Genomic DNA, 25,941 nt, shown 5'->3' on the forward strand with positions numbered 1-25,941 from the left:
TATTAGTCATTGTTAAACAAAATTTTATATACTCCAATTATTGAAGATTTATATAATTCAATATAAAGACGATACTATATTGTCTTTTATTTAAAATGTTTCTATTAACTGCTATAACAAATTATTTCCTAGGCATTTTATAGTTTTTTCTCCGACCTTGTCTGAATAGGAAAAAAAACCAACTTTGCATCCAAACCATTTATACAATTACCAACTAACTCCGATATACAGTTATTATACGACGTCATTACTTTTTCTTATTTTACTCATTAAAGCAGTACAAGTTACGGATGAATTTTACAAATATGCGAGTGGTTGAGCAGAAATGCTTATTTTTCGACTATAATACAGGTGAGAGAGACCTGGAAAGGGATCTTCTTCTTGGAAAGTTCTTATTTGAATAACCGCATGAAGAGGAGCAGGATTCATCGTTCATTTTAGAATCTGTATTCAAAATTCTGTTCTCAATCTTTTTTTTTATTTCAAATAGTTTTGATAATTTATGATCCCATTCTACTTTTTTAATTTGTTGATAAGCTAAAGGTACAGATATATTACTTAAGTCAATAGAGGCGTTGTCCAACATTGGATTGTAATTGGATGTTGAGGAGACGGCATTCATTTTATTTGAATTATTAGATAAAACGCGTGTTGTTGAAGACGTTGCATTGCTTTTAGACGGAGTACCACATACTGGAGTCATGGATACAATATTTGAGGAAGATAATAATGACATATTATTATTAATTGTGCCGTTATAATCAATAGCATTATTATTATTTTCCAAGGGACTGCTTGAATATGTATTGGATATCTCAATCAAATCACCGTCATCAGTATATATATTTTTAAGTTCTAATAGTTTTTGTGTTGTAGTCTCGTTCATAAATTCGATAATTAAATTCATTTTGAAAGATGTCGAATTCTCTATTCTTGTTATTTTTATTGGAACTTCACCGTCCAGTTCAAATAAAGAAATTATTTTCCTATCTGAATAGTTTTTTGGGACGCCTTTTACAAAAACCTCCTTATTTGATGTTATTTTGTTTTGCTCATAATTATTTATTTGTATTGGAGGTAAAACAGTTATAGACATCGGAACACCCAGTAGTGTAGAGCCGTTGTAGGCTGTACTCTTAGTTACACCATTTGAAGATTTGAAAAATATCTGACAAAATTTTTGCTCGCTATTTGGATATCTATGGAATTCTACAGTTAATATTTCTTCTTTTATATCACTAAAAATTTCCAATACAGAATCCTTATTTGCCAGTGGAGAAATATTTCTAATAAATACGCTATTTTCGATCATATTCAAATAATAAATATGCAAGACTCACTTAGTTACTTCTGAATATTTTAGGCCAAATACACATATTCGTTGTGTACAAAGTGATGCAACAACACACCTTATATTCTAAATTCACCTTTTCCTCTTTCTCTTCTAGTAAACCTATAATTTACTAAGTAATTATAACTCTAATTTGTGTGGTTTACCAGTACTTATCTGTTTTAGCCTTTTCTTTATCTTAAAATTATATGTACTTGGACACCCTTTAATTATTATCACAGGTATAAAATAATTTGAAATATATTATTACTACTACTATACTAATTTGTTTATAGTGTAATGCTCCTGCAAAATAACAATAATCAATATTATTATTATGGCTACTAAATCACTATAAATATTAATATACCGGTTTATATTGCATATACATATTTATATAAATGCAGTACCGGTAAAAAAAATAAATAAATTTCAAGTCCAAACTAAAATAAAATAAACCCGGTAAGGTGAAATAAAAGTAAGTAACGTAATTTAAAGATTATTTTGGGTTGATTATTTTTTATATTGATCCAGATAAACATAGAAGGAGGAGGAATAGGTGTTTAGTATAAATCCGGGGATAAAATAACACAATTTGTATGAATAAATAGCAGCCTTGATGAGATACAGTAATAATGAATGATTTTGACGTAATTAATAAGCACTTGGAAATAAGCAATAGGCTTATTAAACAAGTCGAAGTACTAGAAAATATCTATAAAAACAACAGTAACGACAGATCTTTTATAGAAAAGAATTTGGAAATTTCAATAAACATTGACAATAAGCAAGACAATGAAGAAGTATGCAAATCAACAAACTGCCTTTATTTTGTCAACCAAAAGAGACTTATTAACGAGATAGTTTCTGAGCTACAACCAGAAAAAGTTATAATTTTGTTTAGGAGAATGATCAATACGCCACCAATAGGAAGCAATTTTGAAAAAATGGTTGACAACAGAAGAATATGGATTGATGAACTTTCGTGGTATTTAACAATTAGAAAAAATGACAAAAATAAATCAAAGGAAATTAATGATAGGGAGTACTCTGATATAGTTGAATCATTTAATCATTACAAAGACTACTTTGATTTATCCCTTAATTTGAAGGGAGTTGTTGACCTTTCTTCTGGAGTTATTTCAAACGATACTTGAATTCTAACACAACTTGTTAAATTGTAGCTAAAAAAATATATTAATGGCCTAAATATTCCACTCGTAAACATTGTTATATTTAGCATTTCTTTTTATACAGGTTTTGTTAGATATTCAATCATATTTAGGTATGTATTTTTAACGCATATTCCTCATAACAAGTTTTTTTCCAGTAAAATTCGCTCAAAATAAGTGCAGATTACTATAGTGACACAAAAACAAAATAAAGGAGAACGAATAAAAAAAGTATCTATGTGCAACATCACCTGCCACAAAATATCACAAGTATATTAAATATGAATACCTATTGATAGAGACTACTTTAGTCAACTTAACAATTAGACATCTCTATAGATACAGATAAAATTCATTTACTTATTTTTTATTTAATGCTTCGGCTTTATTTTTCTTTTATTATAATTGGGTTTTCCGTCGTTTTTGAAGTACTCATCAAATGAATCCTCTACTGATTTACCTCCAGAATTTCTGTTCGCTTTCCACTTTTCAATTTCCATTAGATTCCTCTTTGTTTCTTGTTTTCTCTGTTTTTTCTTTTCCACCTGAATTTTTTTAGTAAACTTTTTCTCCACATATTTTTGCTTTTTTAACTCAACGGCTTTTATTTTTTGTTCCTGTTTTAACAAGTCTAACTTAATTTTTTTCATTTGTTGATCGGTTTTCAACATCTCTGCCAACATGTCATCAGGACGATTCCAATTAATATTCATACTTGTTAGTATTTTACACCCATTTTTTACATTTCTTAATGTGTTTTCATAAAAATAAGACTCTCGAGCAATACTGTCCTTATAATCCACCTTTTCGTCGTTCTCAAATTTACTTAATACTGCAAGTGATTCTAAAAAAGGGATGTCCTTCGTACCTAATTGCTTCGAATAGTCTAACTCATTTATTTTTTCATTTATTCCATCCTCAATCAATACACTACCTACTTGATGTATAATAAAATGACGTAGTAAACAAAGAAATAGAAAGTTAGCCACGTTCGATTTTATACTTATAATTGACAACAGCAAAATAAATTTCTGCTGTTGTGGTCCAATTTAACTCACCTTTATTCCTTATTTTATTAAGTTGATCAAGGTCTTCAACTACTCGTGTTTCCAACTCACTATCTGAGTCAGACATCTGAAATAAATGCAACACTGTCTACAGGTGAAATTATTTCTACAGATTTATATTTACAGTTCGAATTTTTCTTGTTATTTCTTGATTCGTCCTACCCTATATTTTCCCCTTAATTGTCATTTTGACCTTCGGCGCCAAATGCCGTTGTGGCGGCACATGCATTAAACCTACAGCTATTTAAAATATTGAAATTACTTGTATATATTAATTGTATTAGCTTGCATGGAATTGTTTTATTTTAAATTATTCCATTTACATAGACTACTATTGAAGAAATGATATTTATTAGATAGAACAGATTTTAAATAGATACATAATACACATATTTAAGACTTGAATTAATGAAAGGCAAAAACACAAAAAGATAATACTTGCATAAAATAATTTTTAATTTTACACATTGCCATTTATCAAAGTTATGTTGCACACATAATCATTCACATTTTGTAATTAAAAAGATAAATAGGTTATATAGTATCGAACCACAAAACTATAGGAACCCTTAATTTTTATTTTAATTTCTCATTTATTTTGATATTAATATACAATTCAATGACCTTATTTGACTTCCTTCAATTTGGTTTTATTTCACAACTATCAATGTAGTTTTGCTATAAGGAGTGATTTCCTTTTAATTCTATTTTACTAATTAACTATACAATAGAGAGAATTGTTTTTTTTCCATTAAAGTATTGATTTGTTTCAAGAATTTGGGAGAAAACAATAACGAGTAAAAAATTCGCTTGAACAAATGTTCATAATGAATAAATATTTATTAATAACAATATTAACGGTTATCAGTGTTAGTTTTTAATGATTAAATTATTAGTCATTCAGTATAATATGAACATAATATACTAAATAGTAAATAACACCTTATATTATTAAAGCTTTCATAATCTTATCACAACTGCTCGAAATTATATAGTATTAGTCTTTCATTTTATTTTTTCTTTTTTCAATTTACAATAACCATTTTTGAATATAAAAAAATAATTATTAAAGTTATGAGTTTAATGCTTGATGTGAAAAAAAAGATAGAATTATAATTCAGCCGTTTCCAATTTTGTGTTAATAAATCCTTAGTTTTGGGATACATTTTGATTTTGTGTTTGGGTCTGTGTTTTTGCTTTACTTTTTGCTAATGTATTAGCTGAACTCATTCTATTGCTTTCTTGACTATTTTTACTCATTTGTGAACAACCAATTTCAGATCCCTCTGTTGCTTTTAAATTTGTATTCACATTTTCTGCATTACCCGAAGATTTTGTATATGATGAATACATATTTGTTTCGTATTCCTTTCTATATACTTCCATCGATTCTTTATCAGTAGTTACTACTACTACTTTACTGTGGTTAGATGTTGTAAATTCACACATAGAATCGAATGTTGCTTGTTCGGCCGTTTGAATCGCAGAACTTTTATTTTGACTAGAAACATATCTTTCAACAAAATCATTACTTGTATTATCAGTAGAAACGGTTGTTGTTACCTTTTTTCCATTACCAAATGTTTGTTCAATAGTAACTCCCACTACTTTGCCACCTTTTTCAATAATAGTCTCTTTTTTTGTTGTCATTTCACAATCTCCTGTTACACCGTCAACCTTTGTAGTTGTAACTGTTGTCTTATCATCACAACCCGTTGCAGCAACAGTAATTGTTTTATCAAATATTTGTTGTGTCTTTTTTTTTTGAGTGCCATCAAACGAATAATATTCTTTTGTTGTTGTACCTGTATAACACATATCTTTTCCGGTTTTTGTATTGTCTGAGCATGATGCCTTTTTAGTTGTTGTTGTTACTGTAACTATTTTTGTCCCATCTCCATTTGTTTGCTCTTTTTTAACTATACCTGAACCATCTTCATTATATGTTTCTGTAGTTTTTGTTGTTGTTTTACCAAATTGTGTTATAGCAGACTTAATACCAAATTCTCCTGTTTCATCCATTGTCTGCTCTAATTGATAATTAGTTTCACTTTGACATTCTTCTTGAGTTTTTACTTGTGATTGCATTTCCATTTGTGCCTGAGTTGCTACTTGTGCTTGTGCTTGAGTCTGTGCTTGACTCTGTGCTTGTGATTGAACTTGCCCTTGAACTTGGAATTTGGAATGTGTCTGTGTTTGTGTTCCTGCTTGACCTTGAGTTTGGTTTTTTGCTTGCCCTTGAAGGCCGCCCTGAGATTGAGCATCTGTTGTTTGTGTATCTTGTGTTCCTACACGAATAGTTTCAGTTTCAGTTTCTCTGGAAGTTAATACTCCTTTATGAAGCGTTTCTACAACTGTTGTTGTTGTTTGAATTTTCGATGGAATAGTATCAATATACGTCATCGTATTATTTTGTGCATCGAAATAACAACATAACTGAGCAGCAGTAGTATCATTAGTATTCATTGAATCAATGGACGATTTTATCTCAGTTGAAGTAATTTTTGTTGTTTGAACAACCTTCTCCTCGTTACAATCAGTTGTAGCCTCTTGTTTCTTACTTGCTGAATACGTTGTGATTTTTTCTACTGTTTTTTGAACTTGAATTCCTAAATTAGAAAATGTGATTTGAGTTTCAGTTGCTACTGATTTCTCGCCTGTAGTTTTATTCATTTCATATGAAGTCGTTCCTTTTGTTGTTACGTTTGTTAATACAACTCCTTTTCCTTCTGTTGATCCAGTAGTTCCTTGCGTACTCTTATTGTCAGATTTAGTAGTAGTGGTAGTACCTAGAGTAGTAAAAGTATTAGTAGTTCCAGAGGCAGTGGTATTAGTAGTAGTAGTAGAGGTAATTATACCAGATGTTACTGATTCGTCACTATTCGTAAACGTTGCGCCATTTGTGACATCAGAACAAGCCTTTTTTGGTTGATCTTCTGTATTTGCATCAGATGGACGTTTGTTTGCTGTTTGCTCATTTTTAGCAGCAGTTGTGTTAGAGGTATATTGATTTGGAGATGAGTTTTCGACTTCCATTTTTAACACCATTTTTTTTATGAAAAAAATATGTATATATACTTAAATATATTTAAAATTTTTTTACTATAATTTTTTAACTATTTGTATATACAAATAATTTTGTTTAAAGAACTGTTTATGTATTAAGTATATTCTATTACAAAATTCTATTTTACAAAGTATAAAAATTACAAAATATATATCTTTGTTACAATTTTAAACAAAATCCACTTGAAATGTTATCTCTTTTTCGAGAATAATTTTATTTTACATATCATTTTTGTTTTTTTCCTTTTTTTATTATTAATAAACTTATCCACATGCAAAAATAATCGTTGTTTGCATGTAATAATTTGCATGTTTACGTCATTACAGATATATTTGTAATTAACATGATTTTACCCACATAATATTACGTAATTCACTCGTTAATAACAATAAAAGTACATAGAAAAAATTCAGCAATACAGTGACACGGACAAAGCATTAGTCTAATATAGGTTGAATATAATAAAAAATAGCAACGAAATAATTCTAGACAATTTTTTAATGTTAGTATAACATTATATTCCTCGGTTTTTATAGTAAAATTTTTTTCAAATAGCAAGGGTATCGTTAAATTGTTGCGTAAAAAAGAAAAAAAATCATGTATGCAAATGCATGTGCGTATTTATACACGGATTATATTTACATTTATGTGAAACAATACTACTTCCTTTAATATTTTTCATGATAGGAACTTCAAATTCTTTAATAGTCAATGCAAAAAAGTAATTCTTATTTCCCAATGAAATAGTGATAATAATAAAACAAAATATGTGGAAACACTAATGAATAATGTATCTGTCATAATTAATATAATAATGGAGCATCCTCTAAATGCATTCCCCTGCAAATTGGACAGTTAAGACGGTCATGTCTTGGTCCCAAACATCCGCATGCTTCTGCAGTTTTGTTAGTAGCTAATTCGGAGTCGCAATTATTGATACTTATTCTCAATTTTTCTGCTTCAGATTGCGAGCGCCCTTGACAATCTGTGAATACTAGTCCACACTTATTATTTAACATATCAAAGAATTGAGGAGCAGAAACATCTGCTTCGTTTGAATTATTATAATTGTCATTATTTACATTTGAAGGCATGTGATCTAAATTTTCTGTTGAATCATTGAAAGATGAGATACCGTTATTTGTAAACTGTTTTGACAATATAGTATTAGAACGTGAATATGATAGTTGCTTGGAAATAGCAGAATCTTTTCTCGAAAGAACAGACCTAAGTGAACCTTGATATATTAAACTACCTTCATCATTTACCCTAATTGATTGTTCCGTGGCAAGACGAAGAGATTCAGCCTCAGCAATTCTGTCTGCTTCCGCTCTAGCCATCATAAAGCGAGCACTATCATTATTTTCAATCTCTATAAAACTTGCTCTGCTAGTGTTACCATATGATCTCATTGTATCTAAAATAACAACACCTTCCTCAAGTTCTTGTTTAGTAGGAATATCGTCCGATAGAGATGGAAATTTAGCCATTTTTCCCATAAAGGCCTCACTTGTTTGTGGGACTGATTGTTTAGCACCCATATTTAATACAACTTAATAAAAAAACTCAAATTATTGTTTACCCAAATAATATCAATTATATCAATTTCAAACTAAATAATTATTTTATCAAAAGTGATTTTGAAAATAAAAGTGATTTATATGCACAACCACCAATTATTTATCTTGAATTGCATTTATATATGCATGTAAATATATTCATATATGTATATATACGAATATATTTATTTAAATATTATATGTACACAAATATTTATAAATATTCATACACAAATATATACATATATGTATATATCTATTTATTTACCTATATATGCATATATATCGATGAAATGGTTAAATTCAAACTTAAATAAACCTCTTATAATCCAAAATGATATTAAATTGAAATGGTTTATAAAACAGCTTATTGTTTCTTTTTTAATACTAAATTTAAATAAATAAATAAACGAATAAATAAATATATATATATATTTATTTATATTTATATATTTATCTATTTATTTATATGTTGTTTATATTCCTTTTCTTAATATTGATAATAATAGCTATTATTTGTACTATTATAATATTCTTGCTTTTAATGTTTAATTTAGACTATACGCACCATTATCTACTTTTTTTCTACATGTTTTGTGAGGCCCGTAAATAAAATTACTATTAGACTTTTAGTAATGTCTTTAATATATTTAGATACAAAAGAGCGGTACACTGGCCCGCCGTAAATTATCTAAAAACATTTTTCAATTGCCACGCCTTTGCTTTGTATTTGAATACAAAATAATAGATTTCTCAACGTTTTCTATATTGTACCCCCACAATTCACTAATATGATGAATTTGAGTTAGGAATATTAAATAAAATAGTGTTATTGTCATTGTGATCGGTTATTTCTCTTTCATGAGAAATGCGAAAGAGAAAGTAACTGAATCTAATTAATGTTTAGCAAGTGTATTTAACAGCTCAAATTAAGAAATGTGAGACTTGTAATTATCACTTAACATTAATATAATTAACAACAACGTTTCATTTTAAACTTACAATATTTCCGAATGTTGTGCAAGAACAAGCGGCATGTCACCCCATGGACCAGTAGAGGCAACCTTAAAAATTTTAGGTGTATTAGATGCTAAATATTCTCTTAACCTTCTTAATATTATAGCAATCGAATCAAATCCATTAATAGGTATATCAAATGGCATGTTTCTTAAAAACAAGATACAATCAGCAGTGGGCCAGTCTCCACCCGAATTTAATACTCCGTACAATTCTTTGTAAAATATAGTACCTTCATTGTTTGTACATTTTTTGTTGACAATGTCTTGTATTTTTTCAAAGAAGTCTTGAGATGAATCTTTTTTTGACAAGAATCTAAGATTTTTTGGTAATTCATCTCGGTTATTCAGGAATACCGTTAACTTTGATTCCGCAATGCCGTTTGGTTCAAAAATGGTTACGTAGTCTATATTTAATAGTTTAAAAAGTAAACATGATCTGTAAACTAGTAATAGTATCCCATTCTCTGAAGCTTCTGCTCCTCTAAATGCAATTACTATATGTTTTGGTACTTTTTTTACGTTTTTAACTTCTGTGGCCGTATCTATTGTATTATAACCAAATAATCTCTATAATTAAAGTGAGAAATGAGGTAAATAAAAAAGTTAAAATTATTATCGAATTGAGAGTTGCTTGTCAATGTTTTATGGTTATCATGTATTTATTTATAAAACAATGAACAACTATAGAACATTTGTTTAGATAAACATACCTTTATAAACGAATAGATAGCCCTTAATAGAAAAAATAAAATTACCATTATAATTCTGACTGGATTTAAAAGAAACATTTTATATTAACATTTAATGCACTCTAAGAATGATTATTTTTAATAATAAATTTCAGATTTAATATTTATTCCTTTATTCTAATATAAATACCTGTACTGATATAATGCAACAAAAGCGATTCTCTGTCCTTATTACCTTATATAAGCCGTTCCTAGTATTCTAACTCAGTTTATCGATTGTAATTCCTAAAATTGAAAAAAAAAATACACTAGTCTAAGTACTACATTAATATCAAAAAATCCACTGCCTTTCCGATTATTAGAAAATGCACTTTACCGCTATAAGGTACCGGGTAATTACCCCTCTAATTCTAAAATGGGTTTGGCGCCCTAATTGATAGTGGGATTTAATCTAATAAATGTAAATAAATCGTAATTATATTCTATTCATTTGCATTTATTCTTGTTATTTTATTGGCTTTTGTTTGCTAAGATATATATTGAGATGTGGGTTTAGAGAATATCACATTTTATTTTACTGCTTTATCGCTGTTATTATCTGATTGCACTGAATTGACAATATCGAGACAGTTGAAACAAAAGCTCAAAACAAAGCTTGATAGCATATTGTAATTTTGTTTCTTGTTTTACCTTTACGTGAAAAGAGTTCATTTTTCTGGAGCTAGATGTCGGGAAATGTGAATGAAAACAGACAGTTTGATCTATATAGGAATAAAAGAAAGAAGAAAAGTACAATTAGTAAAATAAATGAGAAAGTAGTTGATTATGAAAGTAGTAATGGAGTGAATTACACATCATGGCACGATGAGGTAAGTTTATTGGATTAATGTAAATTAGTTAATAACCATATGACATATTACTTTATCATTTTTTGAAAATAATGATAATTGAAGTACAAAAATTCGTCATATATATATATAGGGGGACTTGACTTAGGTTTAACCGAGGGAGATATAGTGACAGTATTCTCACAATGGGGAGAGCCTATTGATGTAAATTTAATTAGGGATGCGAAAACAGGATTGTCAAAGGGTTACTGTTTTTTGTGTTACGAGGATCAAAGAAGCACTGTATTGGCAGTTGATAATGCAAATGATATGAAGTTGCTGGGTAAAACTATAAAAGTGGATCACGTAAAAGATTACAGACCAAAAACAAATAACAACTCAAATTATAAATTATCAGGACCAGAAGGAGGAGGGATAGGAATTTATGGAATAACTCAAGATGTAAAGAACAAATACAATAAAGAACTTGAGGCATTAAAAGAAATTAATTTGGGTAATCTAAATGTTGAATCAAATATAAAGTATAAAATTAGCAACTTTAAGGACCAAAGTGAGAGTACCAATAATAAATTACTAAACAAATCACACTTTATCTGCAAAAAAAGAGTGAAATCATTAAGCCGGTCTTTAAGTCAGTAGAATTAAGTTTGAAAAGTAATATTATATACAGCTCTTTTTGTTTCTTTTTAGAACAAATCTTTTAGATAATTTACAAACATTATTAGGATTATTGTGGTACATTCTGCGATTTTATTGATAATTAGGTTATTTACACATAATTAAGTTAAACTTACTTCCTTTTTATATATCCAACACCGTTCAAATACCTTAAATGAAAATCTAACGACAACTTAGACTTGCCAAGTTTTAATGAATTAAGTTTATCTTCTGTAGTTTCATGATCTTTGTTCCTTCTTATTGAATTTAAAATGGCATTATTTCCACTTTCAAGAAAATCAACGAATAATCCCATATTCGGAGTAGTAAATACAAGATTATTGTTGTTTGACCCTTCTCTTCTCAACAATCCAAGTTTAATATAAATTGATATCAAATAATCATTATCAAAACACTTTTCATGTGTCCGACAAAATTTATATCTACTTTTTAAGGATAATATGACAATATTTAAACTTTCCATTAGAGTAGTATAATTTATAGTCAATGAATTAAATTCACCAAGAATAATACTGTTTGTTGTATTAAATAATTCCTCATTAAGTATGTTTTTTTTATTGTTATTAAATAAACAACTTTCGATACAATCACTAGATCCAAATATTCTAGCTTCCATTTCAATTAATCTTTTTTTAAAGGACATTAAAATATCATCTTTTAAACAGTAACCAATGCATATACCTGCATCTTGTTCCGATATTCTTTTTACAGGAATATACAATTTTCTAATTATATTATCTCTTACTAACATTTCCATATCTAATTTGATTTGGTAAATGTAGTAATCATTTAATTTAGTAAATAGCAATAATATAACAGTAAAGAAAAATTAAAATATATTAGAATTATCATTATTTAAATATATATTCGCTTACCTCTTGTTGATATTTTTTCTCCGTTACTTAATATGAATTGTTGCTCCAATACTATTGGGGGATCCAATAACCCAATACATTCACTTCTTAATTTTTTAAATATGTCAAGTGCCTGTGAATTGTTTAATCTATCCAATAGAAGTTCGTATTTTACTTCATTTTTGTCGCAATTCATATCCCTTGCATCTGCTTCTCCAAATTCATGCAGTTTATCTCTACTCTTTCTACTAAATGTTAGTCCGTTATCCTCTTTACTGTTTGTTATTGGTATTGCATTCCAATCGTTTTGCTCATCCACGCATTTATTTTCCCGTTCACACATTTCCGTACTAAAAATCACAGAAACTTCGCGTTTATCATCTTTAAATGACATTTTTATATTGGTTTAATTATAATTTACAATTAAAAAAAAAAAACAAAGTATTTTCTATACTCAGGCTACTGGTAACTTGGATGAAAGTGAAATCATAAATAACTAAAATGGAGACAAATAATAGTAGATCATGCAATTTAAACCAAATTATATTTGTCAAAACATAACAAAAATTATGACAAATATTTATAAATGCATAAAGTTTTTTTAAATCTCTTTTCATACATTACTCTCAGTAAAGTTGTCACCTTTGAGCTCATAGAAACACTTTTCTCATATGTAAGGTGTTAGTGTAAGTTTTGTATTCAAAATTTAAATCAAAGCCCAATCATAAATATAGTCGATATAATTCGTTTAAGTTCCATTCGTATTTTCTTCTTTTTTATTTATATTCCTTCCCTCCACTTAGTCCAGACCCATAGGTGTTTATAATTTATATGCATGACATGGCGACCGCGCGCGCTATTCGTACAGGTATCGTTGCATGTATTTTAGATTCATGTATAATACAAATAATAGTCATATTGATAATAATAGTAATGCTATCATAAATTAATGTACATAGAGACATAACTTTAAATATCTTAAAGTATTAAAGTTTAAATAAACATAGGGAATACAGTAGGTGTGTGAATATAACAAATTAACAACTGGCATTATTATTTAGTCAGAATAAAATAGTTTTCAGTTTAATTTTCCTTTTGGTAGTTTTTTCCTTGGTATTTGTTTTCTTCAAAAAACAGTGTCGTAACAAAGTTTATCAAAGAAAATGAGTAATTCAGATAATTTGTCCAAAATAGATTCGAATATACTGATAAGTGCAAGAAAGTTACAAAGTCAACCACATACTGCACCCATGTTATCATTGAGATATCATCCTTTTGAAAATATATGCGGTTTTACAAATCCATATTATACCGAAAATAACAACTTAACTGAAAAAGAGTTGCAAAGACACTCAAATCATATGAGATCTGTTACGGACGCCATGCACTATTTTTTCCGCATCAATCCAATTACGGCACAATCACAATTATCACCTAGAATTGCAAATATGGATCCCCAATCTCCATTAATTAGCCCAGTAATAACTTCTAAAAAAACAAGAAAAGATTTGGAAAAAGAAATAGATGCGGACCATCCAAACTTGTGCACTACCCAAAACAGAATTATCCACCCAAATCTCATTCAAAGTGTGAATCAAAGGTGGCAGCTTAGAGTTCACTTACTTAATCAAAATTCAGGAGTTCTTAATGCAGCTGATCTTTCCCATCCATACGTCAATGAAATGATTAACGCAAACGCTCCCATTACTCCGAGAGTTGTGACTCTGCAAAATTAAGTTACTGTTTATTGTATATTATTTAATAGTATTAATCTCAACTATTGATGACGTAATATTAAATCATTATTTCTTATAAGTCTCTTACTTTTATAAGATACCTTTTAATTTTTTTTGACAAACATCTCACTAAATAATAACAGTACTTGGTAACAAATAGTAAAAATATTAACAATACAAATAAAACAATAAATTAACTAATTAGACAATATCTACTCCGTAAGTAAATAATAGTGTTAATTTAAATGTAGATATTAACGTTAACATTATTTTTCAATACATATACATAGATCAGAAAATTATTCTGGATCTACATATACGCAATGGCACATTTAATTCTTTAAGAAATAATAATAGGTCCTGAAGAATTAATATCAGTATTGCCATTATTGCCAGAGCTTAGTAATAGTTGATATTTGGTTAAAAAATCACTAATATTTATAATACCATTTGTAATATTGGCAAAATCAGTAATAAATTGCCTCAACCTCGGCCCCCTTAGACTTTTAAATGAGAAATTGATAATGTTAGCTTGCTTAATGTTATAAAATGGATTCACAAGTAGTTCTGGATATATTTGTGAATAATCTTTCGAATACATTTCATTTATTGTCAAAAAAAAAATGCTTGGATAATAATCAATAATTGATGTCAAAAGCTTACATGTTTGGAGCATTAAGTTATTATTGTCATATGAGTGATAGTTACACATTAAATAAATGATTAATTTGTTTAAATTATCGTTCCATATAATGTGACTTTGACCAAATATGTGGATAGCATTACTTAATTTTGTCAAGTATGTTAATATTGTATTTAATAATTGCTTATCTTTAAATTGTAGTGATCTTATACCAATATCTAAACTATACAAGAAGTAATCTGATGTAAGTAATGTATGCACCGAAGAAGTCATTTTGTTTGCATTTCCAAGTTGTGATGTTTGCCATAAAAAAAATGGCTCAATCGACCTCGATAATTCGCCATCACTTATTGTATAAAATTTATTTATCCAAAATTCATACAATATTGCATCAATACCATCATTATGCATAATATTTACAATATTGTCTTTTTCTTGTAAATTTACCTTTTTCAGTATTTCATGTAACAGTAATGTACAACCACCATGTCTTTGTTTAATCGAAATCGTATTATTATTTGAAATAATATTACTTATATTGATATGATTATTACCAATACTATTATTACTGATGTTATTGTGCTCATTTATTGACATATTTAAATCGTTCTTCAACCGAAATATTGACTCTTTAATATTACTATATGCATATTCCCATGTACACCATTGTTCATTAACAATGTTATTGTTTTGTACTAAATTATTGTACCCATTTAGTTCGGATATAACGCTTGAAGACCATGTAAGTGATATATATCTTAATATTAAACAACATATTGATATAATAATATCTTTTGGACATGATAAACAACTCTCACCACCTGTAAAACTTCTTCTTGTGCATACCATTAAATTGTGCAAAGATATATTTCTTTTATGTTGATACATCATATGTGATATCAATGCAACACCAAATCCTTGTGATTCACTATATAAATTAAATGAATTAAATAATAATGATTTTAATTTTTCACCTAACATGTACATTTTCTGATCATTTTTAGAAAATATATTCCCCAGTAATAAGCTTAATTTAACTGGAATAATATTATTGCAATTATTAATAGGATTATTATCATTAAGGCTGGCATTAACCCCATTACAAATTGTTGATTCACTATTTAGATCGTTTTCCATGCAGAACATGCAAGATTTTAATATTTTTAATAGAACAAAGATTGACCAAATATAACAACATTGTGAAACCACTTGTGTATCATTGTTATCATTTGGGGTAGACAAAGGTGAAAATAATGTGGTTGGAATATTATCAATAGTAATATTAACAGTATGGTAAATAAAGGACTTGATTGAATCGGCTAAATCACTTATGCTCTTATTATTATTCAACATTGTATAACAGAGTAAATATGAATAACCACCTATAAAACCAATATTCTCATCTATTTTACTTATATTACTATATAAATTTTCATTTGGCAGAAATTTCAATTTAAAGTTAATGACTTGTATGATACCTTGGCTCAATTCATATAATATTTGATAACTGTTTGGATTGTTTTTAATGTGATCTACTCCAAATTGGCACAGTTCTTCAAATGTAGCTGATACTAATACCAAGTTTGTATTTTGTGAAATATCTATCAAGTATTTAATACATAATAACCATATTCGAGAATATTTGGAATCCGAGAATAAGTGGGCAGACTTTTGTATTAACAATGTTACCTGATACATACATGATTGAACTTTTGGAATACTTGTACATAATAATTCTATTATACTTGATGTTATTCCCTCTAATGTATTACTTGATTCTATCAATGTGTCTAAAAATCTTAAGAAAACTACACAACCCACATGATCATTTTCGTTTGAGCATGCAAGTAGTGAATGTTGAATGTAATTCATAAAACTATAGCTGTGTGTTGTTCCAATTGATTGCAAAAAGAAATATATATCATTAATATGTATTGATACTGTATCAAGAAAATCTAAAAACTCTTCCAATGAATCATCCAACTTCACGTCTTTAAGACCAAAATTTGAATATGTCACTATTCTTGCATTTAATATTGAATTGTCATTTATCCCTTGTCTTTCCCAATAATAAAAGTCAGTTCTACACTGTGTAGCCAGTGACTGTATTGCAGGTGTTATAAATGTACTCGCTATTAAAAATGCCTGTTCTTTATTTATTATTCCCTCGTTTAATATATCTCTTAAGGTACACCACATGTTTACTAATACTCCTGGTATTCTTATATTTAATGTTAGCAGTAATAGTAACATGTCCGACAAAAAAAATAGTGGATTCTCTAATTTTTTATTCTGAATTATACTCTTAATTTCAGGTAATGTACTCACAATAAACATTATTGGATAGCCTTCCAATAAACTAAAAATTACTCCAGACCAACTTAATATTGATCTTTCCGTCTCCTCATCTAAATCTATTTGAGGAACATTCATTTTTAATGTACTCCATGTATTTATTCTGATCATTTGATTAGTTGAATTGTTATTATCACCGTCATTGCAGTTTTTATTTAACTCGCAATTATTAATATTATTCGATGGAAGTGGTATTTGTCGAAGTTTTTCATATAATTTTTTTAAATAATTTAGCAAGGACATTATAACCGCAGTCTCTGATTCAGTTGAAAATTTGATTGTAACATGAACGTTATTGTTAGAGTCTTCTATCAATGTATAAATTCCATTAAGTGAATCAAATACATTACCTTGCTTCTGCATATAATACGAACATCTTGGAAGTCCTCTTACAAATAATTCAGCAAGTCTATACGGAGCAATATACAAATTTGTCTCTAATAATTTTGAAACTACCACTGATAATGCTTTATGATTAAATAATGGTATCTCAAATTTTTCAAAATATTCTATTAATATATCTAGCATTAAGTCCAGTAATTTTTTATTTACATCATTATAGTTATTTTCCTGGTCTACTAATATAAATGTCATGCATTCAGATATATAGTCTAGTGTCTTTGGCAATATATTCTCAATAAGCATCAGTTTTCTGTTGTTTTCCAACATATTACATGAATCTGGTATATATCTAAACATATTTAATATTATCCATTCTTTTGTTATACTGGATTCATTTAATTTCAGACCACAATTTAAATCCCTTATTCTTAAACATGTGTCAAACCCGTCAGGCCAAGATCCATCCAACACACCTGTTACTATCAAATATGAAAGGCCTTCTCCTATTTTACTTAAAAATGGGCTTGTTGATCTTGAACCATTACTATTGTGATTGCAACTACTTTCTAAATATTCTGAAATAAATTTTGAATATATTTGCTCAAATACTATTTTTGAACCTCCATTTTCCATTAATTCCTTATAATTATTTGATAATTTCTTACATAATGTCTGAGCTGCTATATATTGAACTTCTGGTTCAGAATTTAGTCTTAAAAGTTCGTTACATATTTGCCAAGCTTGTATTGACTCCTGAAATTCCAACAAATATTTATTCGCTTCTGAGCGTTTATAAGAATCTACACTTGTCCATAATTCTGTTATTTTCGAGTGAACTATATCACGTGTAAAAACCATTTGAAATTAGTTATTAATTTATTTTCCCTTAAACACCACAATTTATCTCTTCCTATGTATTACCCCTTAAAAGCAAATAACCTTTGATTATCCTTATCTATATCCTTATTCGCTTATATTAAATTTATTCTTTTTCCTCCAATTTACTCTGAATCCTCCTTTTTAAACTATAAAACTTTACGATTTAATCTTTATATTTATTGTGTTTTAACCGCCGAATGGCGCGTAAATGAATTCAAAATTTATTTCCCAGTCACTAAATTACCAATGGGTATAAATGCATTCAAAACATCTAATAAAGAAAGTGTAAGTTTGGTTTGTTCGACAATATTTAGACTATGTTTGAAATTATGACATGATACAAATAAATTTCACTTATCTATTCAAGTTTGAGATATTTAACTTGTTAATTAAATGTATTTATTTCACTGTATGAGTGTGTCAAAGTTACCTCAAATAACCAACTAATATTAGTATTAATGATAAAATGATGATACAGACATTAAAAATGTAGTTTAAGTAAGTTAGAGATTAATTATAAATAGAGAATGATCACATATTATAATGAAATAGTGGATAAGTTTTAATTATAAAATCAACATCATTCTCATTAGTTACATGTTTATTTGTATTGCGAGAATTATCATTTAGTTCCCATTTTATAGATAAAAATGTTCCCGAAACAAGGTGATTATTTTCACTTATTGTTTGCATTGCAAGATTTCTTGGTATACCAAAATCTTGTATAACACCTATTAACATTAGTTTGCTATTTTTCGAACAATTCATAAGATAACAATACAACCATACCATGTTTGACTCTTTGAATGTGATGGCCATTCTTTGAAAAGAAACACAAAAATCTGAAATAGTCTTTTCGCGATTTCTTGAATGAATCGGAAGTTCTCTTAGGCGAATTTTGCTTAATGCCTTTACATCGTACTTAGAATGAGATAATAATATACTACTATTGCTGTTGATGTTTCCAAAAGAATAATCAATATTAAAGGGATCATTGTTTATTTCTGAACTATTTTGGTCACTTATAAATAATTCATATACACTTTGTGAATTAGCAAATATAAAACTAGATAGATCATTATTTAATTTGTTGTCTATACATGTAACTTTTGGTAAGAACACTTTTGTTTCAAAACTAAATTTATGACAAACGGTTGAGTATTCCCAACTATATGTATCATATATTCTAAAATAACCACCTTCCCAAATTGTACCTATTACTGAAAATGTATTGGAAACTGCGATTGAAACACAATCATGAGCAATTGTCGGACCTCTTGTTACAATTCTTCCATTGTTTATAAATAAATCAGAATTATTTTGATATCCTAATTTTCTTGAGTCATGCGTATACAAGTAAACATATGTAAATTCTCTTATCGCAGATCCGTCTCCCACATATAATTTAGACCCATCTGATGACCACGCTAATGAACCAAGTTTAAATAAATCAGCATAATAAATAAGTTTCCATTCACCATTTCTGTTCAATATATCTATTGATGAACGAAGATTTAAATTTGAAGAGCCTGATAAATTACCTATTCCAAATGCTCCATTACTTTTCAGAACTGATATTTTGTACTCCCATATTGAAAATGAGTTTGAATAACCTATTGCGATTACATTGCCTATAGGTCTTACTGCAACGCATTTTATCTTATTGTAGTAATTTTTATTGCTTTTATTGATGTTATAATTATTATTATTACTGTTTTTATTTTTACTAACACTGTTTAGTACTTTATGCTCCCTTGCAAATGATCGTATACCTTTTAAATTACGTATTTCATTTTCTGATGGTTTTGAAAATATACTAAAACCTGAATATTTATTTTCACTTCCATTTATAATATGAATTAGATTTAAAGTTCCAGGGATCCATGTCATTTCTTCTCTCTCATCTTCTCCGCCATTATATTCTCTAATTGACGTTAGCTCCACTCTCCAAATGAAATAAAATACTAAAGAAATTACATATCTTATTGGTTCCAATATGTATTTCCAATATAACGAATATATCGGAGATACAGATGGAGTTTCTGTAATTACTTGCAAATTTGCACCAGTTAATTCTGTCTTGTATAATGAATTTGGTATAACTATCCCTGTTATATCTTGAAGTACTGATAAAAATGTTATATATAAAAATAAGATAAATCTGCCTATTTTGCCCCAATTGTTGAAGAAAAGTGAAGAATCATCTGAATTATCAATCTCCAAATAGTGTATCTTATTTGAATTATTTTTTTCAAACTGATTCAAATAATGTTGAGAACCACTTGTTTTTTCTATTGGAATGCTCCATAGATGTTGCTCAGCAAACAATTTCTCATTTCCCGAAAGTGGTATGCCACCTAGTTCATTAGCAGATACTACTTTATATTCTGTTTCTAATATTGATTCTGTTAATATTGATTTCCTTTCCGTTTCAATATCACAATTCAATGGTCGTATATAACTACTTGAACACCAAATAGCTTCTAAGTTATCCATACTATCCCCCACAACTTTAGTTAAAAGAAAAATAAATAAAAATCACAACATATAATTGTAATGTCTAGTTAATGCCTATATAGGTGTGAGTTAAACTATCCTTCTGATGATAATATGTCACTATTATGTATAATAAAGCGATTTTATACCATAATATTAACGAAAAATATTTGATTATTGGAAAAGTACAATCTTTAAATAACAACACAAATTTTGTATTGCCTTTTATTAACCGGTAACCTTTTTTGTTTCCATTAAACATAAAATGCGGGAGACCGTTTCAATCTTAAAAAAATAATTGCTATTTGTGATTGTTTAAAAAATAAAGCAAGTTATTTCCTCATTTAAATATAAATAAATATTTTAAGTGTCCAATATCGATATAGTTTTTCTTAAATATTTTACTTATAATAATAATTTGTGTTGTTGAATAAATACAGCCATTTTACAATGGTAATATTTGATTCTTTTGCTCCCTTACCCAAAATTGAAATAGTCAACGATTATCCAATTCTTGTTAAAGAGCTTGTTCAAAATACCGATAATATGGATGATTCTCAAACTATACCAATTATTAGGTACATCAGAAGTGATAATCGTCAAACTGAAGAGATAAGACCAATAAGTATTCGTACAAACGTAATTGGAATGGCAGATGGCTCCGCATATGTATCAATGGGTAAAACAAAAGTATTATGCAGTGTTTATGGTCCAAATATATCTAGGCAAAATACGTCTGACAATGGCCTTTCAGTTACTGTTGAATTTGTTACTGGATCTTTTTGTAGAGAAAAAGATACTTTTATTTCAAAAACTAAATTTTCAAGACATCAAAATGAACAAACTGACATTAAATCAAATGACAGGCTTAAGTCAATAACTTTAGAAAAAATTATTCACTCTATTATTTGTCATAGCAAATACAAAAGAAACAAGATTGAATGTTATTTTTACCTAATTGAAGATGATGGTTCGTCTTTCTCAGCAACTATTTTAGCTTCTTGTCTTGCTCTTTGTGATGCTCAAGTTGAATTAATTGGACTTTACTCATCAATAAAAATTATCGCTACACCTCTTAAAAATATTTTTAAAGATGATAATAGTAATAATAATGATTCTGAAGATGAATATATTATGTTAATAGACCCAACTAACTTTGAATTAAATAAATTAAATAACAATTATTCATCTCTCGAACTTGGTATGTGCACTATTAGAAACCAAATAATTCACATGTCTGCAGTTGGTGATTTCTTTAGTGATCAATCTAGAGTTAATGAAGCATTTGCACTTGCTGAAGCCTCTTGTAGTGCCCTAGTTAATGAAATAAAGGATCATATGATTGCTGAAATGATCAATTGTGACAATGATAACAATAGTGACAACATTGATAATGTTTCAAGTCAATAAATTTATATTTTATAAAAGCTAACTTAATATCGGGTACTTTAACAAATATTATCGCTATCAAATAATGTTTATCATTTTTATTGTTAAATGATTTAATTAAATCCGTGTTTATAATTTGTTTTGTTCTTTTTCTAATTACTTTTATCCCTTTCAGTTAAGTGTATATTATAAAAAAGAAAAGAACGGACTTATGACAGTAATGTCAATATTTGGAAGTCACTAATTGAGAAAATGCATGTGGATTCAGTTTATGTACCGGTATGATCCTACTTTGCAGATTTCATTCATCCACATAAGTTCTATTAGATTGATAATTATCATCAAATATAAATTAAGGCGATATTATACTGTATTCAAACTATTTGCGATAATACAAATTTTTAGTTTTTGTTACAAATAGTATTTAGAGTACATAATAAATGGAATAAGAAAGTGGGATGGAACAAAGTAAACTACTAAAATATATACAACGTATATGTTTTAATGATCCCAATGTACTAATGGAAAATAGATTATTTACCCATTTATTTACATATTACTCTAATTGACCATATAGTGTAATTAATTAAGCGCCTTGTAATTAAAATATTTGTCAAAGAAGGAAAAGAAACCATAAATATATATGTTAATATAAAACAATAAAGATAGAATTAAGAACAACATAGGTAATTCATTAAAAATAAAGGAGTAATATGTAAAATATAGTATATTTACTTCAATGGCACCGGAAAATGTAAAACCAATTGTGTCACTAGGAATTGAATCAAGTGCAAACAAAGTTGGAGTAGGGATAGTAACATCTGAAGGAAAGATACTTGCAAATGTGAAAAGGACATTTGTGGGGAAACCGGTAAGTTATAAGAATATAATATTTGCATTTTTTGGATAATTAGTCGATATTTTTAACAGGGATTTGGATTTTTGCCAAAAGAAACGGCAGATTTTCACAGAAATAATATATTGGAATTGGTTAAAGAAGCACTCATTGAATCTGGTATAGATAAGAGTTCAATATGTATAATATCGTTTACACAAGGGCCAGGTATGGGAGCTCCATTATCAGTTGGTGCTTTGGTTGCAAGAGTACTAAGTAGACTTTGGAATAAACCACTTATAGGTGTGAATCACTGTGTAGCACACATAGAAATGGGAAGACTAGTTACGAATGCAAACAATCCAATAATATTGTATGCATCAGGTGGTAACACTCAAATTATTGGATATGCAAATAAAAGGTATAAAATATTAGGTGAAACATTGGACATAGCAATTGGGAATTGTATAGATAGATTTGCAAGATTAATGAAGTTAGATAATTATCCAGCAGCAGGTTACCACATTGAACAAATGGCAAAAAATGGCAAGAATTTAATATCACTGCCATATGTAGTTAAGGGTATGGATTTATCTTTTTCCGGAATATTAACATACGGTGAAGAATTAATTGAGAGCAAACAAAAAGAATATAAAAATGATGAATTAAATTTAAAGTCGTTTTATCATGATTTTTGTTTTTCATTGCAAGAAACATTATTTTCAATGCTAATAGAAGTTACAGAAAGAGCAATGAGTTTAGTTAACTCTGATTCTGTATTATTGGTTGGTGGTGTAGGTTGTAATTTGAGATTAATTCAGATGATGGAAATAATGGCACACGAGAGAGGTGCAAAAGTTTGTAGTATGGATGATAGCTATTGTGTAGACAATGGTGCAATGATAGCACATACTGGTATATTAGAATATTCAAAAGGTAAGGTCACTAATATTGAAGATTCTTCTGTATCTCAAAAATACAGAACAGACCAGGTTGAGGTTTTATGGAGGGACTAACGTAAGCATAGTAAACAAAAAAAATGAGTGTTTGAAGAAAGAACTCTAATATTCATTACTACATTTTTATTTCATTTTAATTAATTCTTCTGACACAAAACAAGCAGTAATAAGATACCGCTTTTTGTTTTGACTTTAATGACTAATTTTAATGATAAAAAAAAGAAATAATAATATAAATGGATATAAGTGATTCTTATTATCATTGCTGGAGATGTAAACTAAGGCTGGATAAAGTAACAGTCAGCACCAATGACTACTTATTTGGAAGTTTATGGGAAAGTGAACAAAATAATAAAGATAAAATTGAAAATATAATTAACAAAAGATGTGATTTATGTAAGGATTTACTTTTAATAGATAACTATAACATTTTTTATGTTGAGAAGGTCTCGAATGAAGTGATAAAGACTAAAAGAAAGCGTTCAAATAGAAAGTCTAATATATCTTTCAGCAATAATGATAGACCTTTGAATAATGGTTTTACTTTTTATGTGTATAAACATAAAAAAATAAATGATAATAGCAATAATAATGTTAAATACAGTATTAATGACCAAACTAATGTCTCTAATTGTGTAAGAAATAACGAAAGTAAGATAAAGGATATTTTTGAGCTGATTTTGAACAAAGCAGTAAATGGAGATAAAATGTATAAAATAAGGGATTTTGGAATTTCTATTGAATTAAGTCCAGAATTAAGAGAAAATACGGAAAAAAACATTAGTATAAAAAGCTGTTTAAGACAATTGCTAGTTAGTCAAATCAATATTGCAATGCTTAATCAGGAGAGTGATTTATTTATAAATTTCTCATTTTCAACAAACACATCGAATAAGCAAATTAATAGTAATGTTAATAACATAAATTGCAATATTAACGACGATAGTGATCTTGTATTTAAAATTTTAGTTAGTTTTAAATGGAGGGATATTTACATGATTGGGCGTTATATTAAACTATCTAGGAGGATATCTCAGTCTAAGTGGAATTATAAAGATGACAATGTAGTAGTAGATACTTCTATTGAAGAGTTACTTGAGAATTCTTTAAATGACATGGTTAAATTTTCAAATATCACATTCTCTTCTTCAGGAAGAGAGGACATTGATGTTAGGATGCTAGGAACTGATATTTTAAAAGATTGTGACAACAATTCCGAGTGTGACGAAAATAACGTATTAGGAAGACCATTTGCAATTGAAGTAAGTGGAATATCTAATAATTATAATTTGTTTTATAATAACGTTGATTTTTGTAATATCGATAATAATCATAATAATGAAAGGAATTATGATTATTCAATAAAGGATTTTATAGCTGAATACATCGATAAGGTGAAGTTACTATCCAAATCAAGACTGATAATAAACTGTTTAGATATTACAAATGTATTTATGGTAAATAAAATGAATAAGCAAGTAAATGAAAAGGAAAAATCATACGTTTGTGTATGTTACTCTCCAATAAAATTTTCTAATGAAGATTATTGTATCTTATCGAACAAAATAATAAACAATTCTATTTCTATTAATCAAAGAACTCCGATAAGGGTTTTACACAGAAGAGTAAATATTGATAGAGTAAGGAATATTGTAATCATAAAGATTGTGGAAATAAATCAAAATTACTTTATATTGTATTTGAAAACACAATCAGGAACATACATCAAAGAATTTATACATGGAGATTTTGGGAGAACAAATCCCAGTTTTGGCGATCTAATAGTAAAGCATCTTCCAAAAAAAAAAATTCACGATAAGTTAGAAATAAGTATTGTACAGTTAGATGTTTTAAATGTCATGTAAACTATATGTATATATAAATATAACATAACCCTAACTTTTTTTTTATTCTTATCGATAACACATTGAGTAATTACTCCGACATTAATCAATAAAATAAACTAATTTTGAATTCTATATGCATCTGTCAAATTTCTTAGTAAAATGTCATTTCAATCATAA

General features: G+C 28.0%; 15 protein-coding genes across 15 annotated transcripts; 6 read left to right on the forward strand and 9 right to left on the reverse strand.

Moving 5' to 3' along the window:
* Window positions 1-340: 340 nt before the first annotated feature.
* On the reverse strand, window positions 341-1,312 carry FG379_001090 (RRM (2xRRMs) domaincontaining; the record flags this gene model as incomplete). Its single annotated transcript, XM_067326693.1, has 1 exon — window positions 341-1,312. One exon carries the CDS (start codon window positions 1,310-1,312, stop codon window positions 341-343), a length of 972 nt encoding a protein of 323 aa, XP_067184342.1.
* Window positions 1,313-1,965: 653 nt separating this feature from the next.
* Window positions 1,966-2,487, forward strand: FG379_001091 (uncharacterized protein; the record flags this gene model as incomplete). Its single annotated transcript, XM_067326694.1, has 1 exon — window positions 1,966-2,487. One exon carries the CDS (start codon window positions 1,966-1,968, stop codon window positions 2,485-2,487), a length of 522 nt encoding a protein of 173 aa, XP_067184343.1.
* Window positions 2,488-2,873: 386 nt separating this feature from the next.
* On the reverse strand, window positions 2,874-3,636 carry FG379_001092 (EBNA1 binding 2 nucleolar p40; the record flags this gene model as incomplete). The annotated part of the gene is made up of 2 exons (XM_067326695.1): window positions 2,874-3,436; window positions 3,561-3,636. 2 exons carry the CDS (start codon window positions 3,634-3,636, stop codon window positions 2,874-2,876), a joined length of 639 nt encoding a protein of 212 aa, XP_067184344.1.
* Window positions 3,637-4,718: 1,082 nt separating this feature from the next.
* FG379_001093 (uncharacterized protein) lies at window positions 4,719-6,605 on the reverse strand (the record flags this gene model as incomplete). The annotated part of the gene is made up of 1 exon (XM_067326696.1): window positions 4,719-6,605. One exon carries the CDS (start codon window positions 6,603-6,605, stop codon window positions 4,719-4,721), a length of 1,887 nt encoding a protein of 628 aa, XP_067184345.1.
* Window positions 6,606-7,439: 834 nt separating this feature from the next.
* On the reverse strand, window positions 7,440-8,177 carry FG379_001094 (uncharacterized protein; the record flags this gene model as incomplete). Its single annotated transcript, XM_067326697.1, has 1 exon — window positions 7,440-8,177. One exon carries the CDS (start codon window positions 8,175-8,177, stop codon window positions 7,440-7,442), a length of 738 nt encoding a protein of 245 aa, XP_067184346.1.
* Window positions 8,178-9,193: 1,016 nt separating this feature from the next.
* On the reverse strand, window positions 9,194-10,002 carry FG379_001095 (uncharacterized protein; the record flags this gene model as incomplete). Its single annotated transcript, XM_067326698.1, has 2 exons — window positions 9,194-9,781; window positions 9,970-10,002. The coding sequence occupies 2 exons, from the start codon at window positions 10,000-10,002 to the stop codon at window positions 9,194-9,196; spliced, it is 621 nt and encodes a 206-aa protein (XP_067184347.1).
* Window positions 10,003-10,628: 626 nt separating this feature from the next.
* On the forward strand, window positions 10,629-11,390 carry FG379_001096 (uncharacterized protein; the record flags this gene model as incomplete). The annotated part of the gene is made up of 2 exons (XM_067326699.1): window positions 10,629-10,772; window positions 10,857-11,390. 2 exons carry the CDS (start codon window positions 10,629-10,631, stop codon window positions 11,388-11,390), a joined length of 678 nt encoding a protein of 225 aa, XP_067184348.1.
* A 151-nt stretch (window positions 11,391-11,541) lies between these two features.
* FG379_001097 (uncharacterized protein) lies at window positions 11,542-12,186 on the reverse strand (the record flags this gene model as incomplete). The annotated part of the gene is made up of 1 exon (XM_067326700.1): window positions 11,542-12,186. The coding sequence occupies one exon, from the start codon at window positions 12,184-12,186 to the stop codon at window positions 11,542-11,544; it is 645 nt and encodes a 214-aa protein (XP_067184349.1).
* Window positions 12,187-12,284: 98 nt separating this feature from the next.
* FG379_001099 (uncharacterized protein) lies at window positions 12,285-12,677 on the reverse strand (the record flags this gene model as incomplete). The annotated part of the gene is made up of 1 exon (XM_067326702.1): window positions 12,285-12,677. One exon carries the CDS (start codon window positions 12,675-12,677, stop codon window positions 12,285-12,287), a length of 393 nt encoding a protein of 130 aa, XP_067184351.1.
* Window positions 12,678-13,446: 769 nt separating this feature from the next.
* FG379_001100 (uncharacterized protein) lies at window positions 13,447-14,019 on the forward strand (the record flags this gene model as incomplete). Its single annotated transcript, XM_067326703.1, has 1 exon — window positions 13,447-14,019. One exon carries the CDS (start codon window positions 13,447-13,449, stop codon window positions 14,017-14,019), a length of 573 nt encoding a protein of 190 aa, XP_067184352.1.
* Window positions 14,020-14,359: 340 nt separating this feature from the next.
* FG379_001101 (uncharacterized protein) lies at window positions 14,360-18,217 on the reverse strand (the record flags this gene model as incomplete). The annotated part of the gene is made up of 1 exon (XM_067326704.1): window positions 14,360-18,217. The coding sequence occupies one exon, from the start codon at window positions 18,215-18,217 to the stop codon at window positions 14,360-14,362; it is 3,858 nt and encodes a 1,285-aa protein (XP_067184353.1).
* Window positions 18,218-18,769: 552 nt separating this feature from the next.
* Window positions 18,770-20,734, reverse strand: FG379_001102 (uncharacterized protein; the record flags this gene model as incomplete). Its single annotated transcript, XM_067326705.1, has 1 exon — window positions 18,770-20,734. One exon carries the CDS (start codon window positions 20,732-20,734, stop codon window positions 18,770-18,772), a length of 1,965 nt encoding a protein of 654 aa, XP_067184354.1.
* Window positions 20,735-21,184: 450 nt separating this feature from the next.
* Window positions 21,185-22,144, forward strand: FG379_001103 (archeo-eukaryotic exosomal RNAse PH; the record flags this gene model as incomplete). Its single annotated transcript, XM_067326706.1, has 1 exon — window positions 21,185-22,144. One exon carries the CDS (start codon window positions 21,185-21,187, stop codon window positions 22,142-22,144), a length of 960 nt encoding a protein of 319 aa, XP_067184355.1.
* Window positions 22,145-22,862: 718 nt separating this feature from the next.
* Window positions 22,863-23,974, forward strand: FG379_001104 (endopeptidase; the record flags this gene model as incomplete). Its single annotated transcript, XM_067326707.1, has 2 exons — window positions 22,863-22,994; window positions 23,054-23,974. The coding sequence occupies 2 exons, from the start codon at window positions 22,863-22,865 to the stop codon at window positions 23,972-23,974; spliced, it is 1,053 nt and encodes a 350-aa protein (XP_067184356.1).
* Window positions 23,975-24,153: 179 nt separating this feature from the next.
* On the forward strand, window positions 24,154-25,782 carry FG379_001105 (MJ0041-family pseudouridylate synthase Zn finger thump; the record flags this gene model as incomplete). The annotated part of the gene is made up of 1 exon (XM_067326708.1): window positions 24,154-25,782. The coding sequence occupies one exon, from the start codon at window positions 24,154-24,156 to the stop codon at window positions 25,780-25,782; it is 1,629 nt and encodes a 542-aa protein (XP_067184357.1).
* Between the last annotated feature and the right edge of the window lie 159 nt (window positions 25,783-25,941).

The sequence above is a fragment of the Cryptosporidium bovis genome (assembly GCF_009768925.1).
Source record: "Cryptosporidium bovis isolate 45015 chromosome Unknown contig_20, whole genome shotgun sequence".
Lineage (NCBI taxonomy): Eukaryota > Apicomplexa > Conoidasida > Eucoccidiorida > Cryptosporidiidae > Cryptosporidium > Cryptosporidium bovis.